The 8,356-nt window shown below is 35.0% G+C and overlaps 1 protein-coding gene across 1 annotated transcript; it reads right to left on the bottom strand.

Annotated features, from left to right (window-relative positions):
* Positions 1 to 252: 252 nt before the first annotated feature.
* LOC120085286 (small ribosomal subunit protein uS8z/uS8w) lies at positions 253 to 1,578 on the bottom strand. Its single transcript, XM_039041197.2, has 4 exons — positions 1,379 to 1,578; positions 904 to 1,041; positions 651 to 811; positions 253 to 556 (listed from the first exon to the last, which is right to left on the bottom strand). The coding sequence occupies exons 2-4, from the start codon at positions 1,034 to 1,036 to the stop codon at positions 458 to 460; spliced, it is 393 nt and encodes a 130-aa protein (XP_038897125.1). The 5' UTR covers positions 1,037 to 1,041; positions 1,379 to 1,578; the 3' UTR covers positions 253 to 457.
* Positions 1,579 to 8,356: the final 6,778 nt, after the last annotated feature.

Here is an 8,356-nt window from a genome sequence, read left to right as displayed (position 1 = left end):
CAAATATCACAGTTAACTTGGGAGTAGTCTCCAATTTTCACTTCTAGAATGAAATAACTATTAAATTTCACCAAAGGGTTCATAAATTATCAAAAAGAATAGTCCAAGAGAATCATCAAAAGTTGCAGAAGGAACCATACATAAACAAGATATAGAACACACAAATTGATGGTGTGGGAAGAGTATTGCTGTCTGAGAAAATTGCAATCAATTCTGAAGCTTGATGACTCTATAGCAATTTCAGTTTCAGTATGGCAAACAAATAAAACTCATAGATTGAGAAAAAGGGCTCATTAAACAATATCAAAGTCTTCAAAAAGAATGCAGGTCAAATCCTGTATCCTCCCACCAACCAAAACAGCAACTAAAAACAAAACACAACTCTCTACTGCTTCCCATCTAAGTTCAAAAGTGCAGAAAATACCAAAAAGAAGAAAAACCAATCTCACAACATTACTTAATAAAAGAAACCAAGCACTTTACCGCCAACGTTCTTTCTTCTGGCCTCTTCGTGATCCATGATTCCCGCAGACGTTGTCAACACAATGAATCCAAACTGCAAACATTCATATGTTGTTTGTTATAAAAGTTCGGAATCGACTAAAATACAAACAAATCTTAAGCATAATACAAGTAAGAAAGAAATATACCTGTCTGGAGGGTAGTAACCTAGCAGTCCAACCTTCAATCTCCTTGACACCAACATCGAAACGAGGACTTATGACACCACATTTGTTGAGTCTCCCATTCAGTTCAACAACAATTTTCCCTGATCTATGATCATCAACGAACTCAAATTCCCCAATGTATCCTAAAAATGAAATTTTTAACAGAACTAAAGTCAAACAGGTTTAAGGCGTGTGCAAAGGATGAGATCGAATTGAATTTCTTAATAGTGTATACCGTGCTTCTGCATAACAAGAAGAAACTTGATGATAACTTTAGAAGACGGTCTTATCATGACCTGACGCTTCCCCCGTTTCTCAGCATTATACATGCTTTTAAGCGCATCATTCAGAACACTCACACGCACCATTATTACTGCAAATACGTAAATCCCCAAAGTTCAAGTTAAAAATGCCACAAAATTAGACGAACAACTAAAAATATCAGCTTCCTTTACAAAATGGCAGCCACCAACCTTACACCCGATAATCGAAAAATGAGTATATCGTTTCCAAATGGTAAAACCCCAGTTCTAATATGAATCACTAAGTAACGAAAACAAGCTACAGGACTAATTAACAAATCATACAATCAATCCTCACTGAAAATTCCAAGTTGTCTCTCGAACAGTATATGAAATTCGACTTATACGCTTAAATCATCGACTAGAAGAAGTAATTAAACATGGAAAACAAAGAAATTCAAAACAAACCCGAGAGAGAAGGAAGACCAGCAGACGAAAGTTGTAGACTTCGAATGAGGATTAGGGCTTCTTCTTTAACGGCTGAGGGAAAAGAGAGACGAGTGGAGCTGAAACCTAATATATTTATAGTGCGTTTAAAATAGGGCTCCGTCGGCCCACATGTTTTTTACTAAAAATTTTTGGGAATTTGGATAAATACACCTACAGATGGTGTTTTTGGACAATAGCTTTTCTTTTTTAAATATGACTCACTACCGGTTTAAATGTAATTTTCATACCAATATTTCCACTAGAGGATGATTTGATAACACTTTTCTATCCTTATTTTATAGATTTTTTTATGGATGACGTTTTCTCATGCATATTTATGTTTTTTAACTCACCCCTACAAAAGCATGATATTTAACCTTTTGATAACGTTATAGGGCAATTTCTGCCTATAGAGGCCCATCGCGATCAGGCTGAACTTTCCAGTCCAACGGTGGATAGTCCCTAACCCGATGACACGTCCCAACCCGAACTTTATATTTTAACGATTTTTTCCAACAACTGTCACTTATTATAGAGACGATGAGCATAGTTCGACGCATTTCGTAAATCTCTATCCCGATTTTTCAACTACAACCCGGTGTGTAAATTTGTTCATTGACGTACCTTCTACTCTAAATAAGGATACCTAATCCAGCCCGATCAAACATGAAAATTCACGACCCAATTTTTTAAAAAAATCCTAACATTCCACCTATTCGCGATAGGGATGCCCCACTCACTCAGCTCGAGTGCCATCTACAAATCCCTACCTCGAATTAAAATTTATTTTAAAAAAACGATTTGAAAATTTGGGAGAAGGTCGATTGAACATGTTCGCAAATTTCAACCGTTGTAGAGGCAGATATTCATAAAAATCTTTTCTTCTTCTACCAGTGTCTTCCAATTGTCTTTTCAACATCATGCCTCCAAGTAGGTTAGTTGCTTACCTTCCCCACCGTTAAACGTAAGATTTGTATGCATATCCATCTATTCGTAAAACTAAGGCACAAGTTAATAAGATTGAGTACTCTCTTAGTTTACAGAGATATGCCATGTCTTTGATGAAATGTAGGTATGACACTGATTTTGAAATATAGGGTAGAAGATGACCTCCCTGCACAAATTACAAATATGTCACACATTATGCATGCAAATGAGGTTGTGAAGAAGAAGCTTTCTTCAGCATAGTTAGACATGTTTAGAGGAACTATCTTTGGTTGTTTGGTAGATCTGGATTTGGAGTTCAATAGTCTGCTTGTGCATATATTATTCGAAGAGAGATATGGTTGATGATCGACCAGATCTTATGAGATTTATTGTAGGTGGAAAGGTTGCCACATGTTGGTAGGAAAGAATCTTGTTTATTACGAGGTTATGGCCTTCTCTGGATGCTAGTAAATACATACCAAAACACCAGTGTTCTACAGGACAAATACTTAAAAAACATAGAGTCCATGTGTTTGACAGATATGGAATCTAAATGCATGAAGTTGGAGCTTGAAAATGATGAGGATGTTGTTAAGGTGTCTTTTGTTTCTCACTTTGAGGTTTTGATGGTAAGGAAGGATCGTGTGAACACCAAGTTGGATACTTACTTATTCACGACGATTGAAGACCTTAATCATTTCAATCAACTTAATTGGGGTGGGCTGCTATTTGATCGAACCTTGAAAAGTCTGCAAAGTGTGTTGGTAAGAAAAAATGAATAATATAATAAGATCCCCATCACGAAGAAGGGTTTTAGAGTCGAGTATAGTCTCAACGCTTTTGTTTCTGCTTTATTGGTATGACGTTTACATATCTTAGTTATTTGCTTTCTTTATTTATCAGATGTATTGGTGTTTATGAACAGTATACACAGGTGTGGTTGTATGAGACCGTCCCACTATTGATTGGACGAGCTGCTAGGCGATTGCGCTTCGATGTGGTAGCTAAAATGATTAGGTGGATGCCAACTCGGTCTGTCCCGATGAGGAAACTGATTAAAGAGGTTTTCGAGTCACCTGAGGTAAGGTTCATGACTTCATATGAATTTAAAATACCAAATTTATTTATGGATATTTTTTTTGTTGGCTTTGTAGTTAGATATTGTGATTGTCTTAAATGAATCTAGATCTGAAAAGAGCTTTTGGGAAGCGTCTATATTAGACAGACTTGTGTACGATGTAGCTACTGATCTATTTCTTCATCGATCATCAATTAATGTTGATGTTTGTGATTTTTTTAATAAAAATCCGGATGGATTCATGGACTGAAGGGATCGAATCTCGCGGTAGAAGTGTTGCGAACATCTTGCATCCCACAATTTGATTTTTACATAAACAAATTCAGTATACTAAAACATAATATAACCATGTAATAATAGCATGATTTAGGGGAAAAGATTATAACTATTCTTACATTTGTAGATTCCCAAGCTTTATGAACAATCATCTTTAAGTTCCAACGAACAGCTCCTCCAACAATCTTAATCATGAACGGTTTCTTGAACAATCTCGACACTACCATGAGAGTAACCTCATTATTCTCTAGGATTCTAATAGAGAGATAGGTGGTATCCAGCTATTGGGAGAGAGATTGGAGAGTAGAAAGGATTCTCTTTGTGGCTTAGGAAATTTTTTGCACAATAACACTTGTATGTTGTGTATTGTCAGTATCTCTGTGTCAGCAAGGTCTTTATATGAAGAAAGACCAAGTCTTTTTCCTAATCCTTTTTCTATTTTCCTTTTCTACAATTAATTAATTAAATAACACTTATTTAATTAATTAGCACATCAATTAAATAACTATTTATACATTAAATCTAATTTAATGTATATATATTTAATTATCATAAACACCTTATGTATATGTGCAATACCTCCTTATTAATTAATTCTTTGTGAATTTAACTCACTTGAATTAATTAATTGAATCTTATTCAAATATTACTTTCCAATTTAATTTGAATTATAGATTATGAAGGAACTCGTATGACGAGAACCTTGAGCAGAAGCGAATCGACCAAATTCCATTAGTTATTGAACACAGAGTTTACAGTAAACATACAACTAGATATGCATTTAAAATAAATTACAACATGCTATTCAAGAAAAAAGGTTTCGAGAATTTCACCTTTGAAGACCTTTTTCTTCACGAATCCCTCCTCGAACGGACACAAACCTTTTGAAGACCTTCTTCAAAAATTAATCTCGAACCAAGACCTGGACACTACCATAGTGTTACTTTGGTATTCTCGGGGTGAGAACCCAAGAGTGGTGACCTCTGACTATTTTGGTTTAGAGGGAAAAGGCTTAAGGTGGAGGAAGAAGAAGATTGAGAGCTTTTACAGGAACATTCAAAGATACATAACTCTTCTATAGAAATTCTCTCAATCGTCCAACACCAACGTTTAGGAAGAAGAAAAACAATTTTTCTTTTATTCCTCTTGCCATAAAATATAGTGGGGCGGAGAGAAGAGATGGGGAAGAAAGTTGTAACTCCCTTCCTTATTATTCAACTAATAATAATATAATATAAATAAATATGATAACTAACTTATCATATTATATTTATATTAAATTATATGTTATATCAAATATAACGTATAGCCTATATTTTTAATATTGTATCGCATACAATATAAACTATAGTTTCTTTTTTCTATTGTATGATATTTAATATAAATCATATTTATATCGAATTTAACAACTATGAATCCTATTCATAGAAAATATATTTGAATTTCATTCAAATATTTACTTTTTCCCATTAAGCTATAATGTATCAAATACATTATGACAATTATATCATATATAATTGAAATAATTTAATTATAAATATATAATTAAATCCTTCTATTAATTTGAACAATTCAAATTAATCCAAAAATTGATTCTCAACTAAATCCTTTTGAGCTACCAAGGGGACCCCATGGACATGTAGCTTGAAACTCCAACAATACATGAGTAATTAATTAAACTTTTTAATTACATTATTCAACATCCGTTAATTGTCGGGCACTCCACTAAAGACTGACAACCCATACAAATCAAAGGACCGCCCTCATATGCAGGAGTTCACAACTCACTCGAGATTCATGTCATGTTATCTATGGCCATCTTAGTGAAATGTAAGTCTCTATTATGAATGACGTTATATAATGAGACTAAAAATTTCGTAGTCCGGTTTTATACAAACTCCTTTGTATAGAATATCCCTGCTCGCATGTACGATACATGAACGATTATGATCAGATCATTTGTAGCACTTTACAACAATTGTAACACCTATAAAGTGGGTCATATTCGTAGTGTCACAAGGATAAGGTACCCAGCCTTATCCATCTACTATAGACCTTTTAGGCTATCACTTGAATACGATCCACTCGTATGTCTCCACATACATGTTTAAGTTACAATGATAACCTCAAATGTTAGTTTATTGGTTTGTGGTTAATGCAACTAAAATATCACATATTTTATAGACAATGAATAAAACATAATATATTTTATTAATTATATAAAGAGTTTGTTCATACGATGTTTACAAACTATAGGACCCTGCGAGATTTAAGGCATCAACCCCAACAATCTCTCACTTGACCTAAAGCTAGTGGGGTGTAAAATATAAGAAAAATACAAAGTACACAAACAATAAACTAGAGCATAACATGCCAAGTACAATATATCCCACTTGCCCTAGTCCTTACGTGGTTTGTCCCATAGACCCATGCTCTGTAGGTGACTCTCAAACACTGTAGTCTTGAAGGCCTTTGTAAACAAATCAGCAACGTTATGCTCCGAAACTATCTTCGTGACAATCATGTACCATTGATGCACAATCTCTCGGATGAGATGATACTTTTCATTCCCCATCCCCGTGAAATTTCCCACAGGGATCGGGGCAGGGATTCCACCCGGGGAATTTTTCCCCGTTACCTTTTTTTTTTTTGTAAAAAACTAATTAATTTAAATCACTAAATGTGAGCAAATTTTAATTAAATAATTAACCTTATCACTAAATTGTTTATTATGATTAGTTTTATATGAAAATTTGAATTTAAAGATAAATTACTCAAATTTTGACCTAAAAAAGCTAATTAATTTTTTTAGTAGAAAGAAATAAATATAAATCAAATTATTCACATATATAATCTAAATTTAAACATATTCATTATGTTTCCCAATAAATAATCATATTTGAAATTTAAATGTAATATTTATATAATAATAATAATATAACATTAGATAACTATACTAAATAAATATATAAAAGCTAATCGGGGCGGGGACGGGGAACGGGGCGGGGTCGGGGCCGAGGCCGAGGCCGGGGAACTCCCATTTAGCTCACGGGAAATTTTTTTCCCCCACTTCCTCCCCATTCCCCGCCTAATCGGTGAATCCCCTCCCCGTGGGGAAATTGGACATCTCTAGACCGAACCATGTTCAACAAGGTTCTGTTTCTCTTTTCTGATACACCATTCTGTTGAGGTGTACCAGGGGCTGAGAGTTGGGGCGTAATCCCATGTTCTATCATATAGTTATGAAATTGGAGGTCGATATACTCTCCACCACGATCAGATCGTAGTGTTTTTATCTTCTTACCTAACAAATTTTCAACTTCAACCTTATACTCCTTGAACTTGTCAAGGGCTTCAAACTTACGTTGCATTAGGTAGAGATGCCCGAATCTTGAATAATCATCTATGAAAAAGATGAAATATTCATACTTACCTCGAGCTCTAACATTCATCGGACTATAGAGGACTGAATGTATAAGCTCCAAGGCTTCCTTGGCTCTGTAACCTTTTCCAGTAAAATGTCGTTTAGTCATCTTACCTTCGAGGCACGATTCACATAACGACAAGGAGTTTTCTTCTAAACTCTTTAGAAGTCCACTTTTCACCAACTTCTCAATCCTATTGAGGTTGATGTGACCTAACCTTAGATGCCAAAGATGGGTGTTTTCCTTAGGAGAAACCTTTGGTCTTTTAGTTGTTGTTTTCGCACTGAACATTTCGATGTTAGACAAGGCTTTTATGACTAACGGCCTTAGTACATATAAGTTACTTTCCATTGAACCATAACCAATCTTCGTTCCATTCTTGAAAATAAACACTTTATTCTCAGAAAATGAGACGGTATAGCCTTGTTCAATGAGACAAGAAATCGAGATTAAGTTCCTCTTAATATGAGGAACTACAAAAACATTATCCAGTAATAAATAGATAACGTTTCTTATCAACAAATAACTTCAGTCTGCCAACAGCAATAGCTGAAACAACCTCACCAGTACCGACTTGAAGAGTCATCTCTCCTTGTGACAACATTTGCCAGGAACTGATCCTTGGTAAGAGAAACTGACATGGTTGGTAGCACTAGCACCCGAATCAAGGATCTAGGCAGAATCATCATTTTCTGCCAGACACATCTTCAGACCAATAAATCAGATTTACTGTCTTGTCGCCTCTTTTGGAAAGTAGTGGGATCAGTGTAAGAACAAATGACACTACTGGTTTTGTCATCCATCCCTTTATGTTCGAAAAGTAAGAATTGACATTCGAACAAATCTTCCAACGAGTCCATGATATCGCGTGCAATGATCATGTTCTCAACCCTTTTGGCCAAAACATCAGGTATGTTAGCCAAAATATGAAATCTAGCCAACGAATTAGCCTTCATCCACACCTCGTATGCATTGCGAACACTTCGTGGTGCATCAAGGGTTGGGACTCGAGAACATTCCTCAACCATGACAAATACGAGGTCGTTTGCCACGAAATACGTTTCACACGATTCTTTCCATTGTATGTAGTCGATCATATTTAAAGCCCTAAATGGAAATACTAACAAGTTGCTGAAAAGAAAAACATGTTGACCTACGTTAGGTTTTGAAGCAAATACCCGTTGTAAAACAAAATAACATCCAATAAGGTTTTAGAAAAACTAATATAAACCCCGTGTGACATCTAGTTTT

This window comes from Benincasa hispida, chromosome 9, assembly GCF_027475165.1.
Source record: "Benincasa hispida cultivar pf3 chromosome 9, pf3_genome.v1.1, whole genome shotgun sequence".
Lineage (NCBI taxonomy): Eukaryota > Viridiplantae > Streptophyta > Magnoliopsida > Cucurbitales > Cucurbitaceae > Benincasa > Benincasa hispida.
Note: the sequence above shows the minus strand (reverse complement) of the source record. Positions and strands in the feature narration are given on the sequence as shown.

Excerpts from the sequence above, each read along its gene's own strand:
- LOC120085286 (XM_039041197.2), bottom strand. The coding sequence starts at position 1,036 with ATGGTGCGTGTGAGTGTTCTGAATGATGCGCTTAAAAGCATGTATAAT. Across the intron at positions 812-903 it reads TCTTGTTATGCAGAAGCACG|GATACATTGGGGAATTTGAG; the intron begins GTATACACTATT and ends TTTCATTTTTAG. Across the intron at positions 557-650 it reads GGTTACTACCCTCCAGACAG|TTTGGATTCATTGTGTTGAC; the intron begins GTATATTTCTTT and ends GAATGTTTGCAG.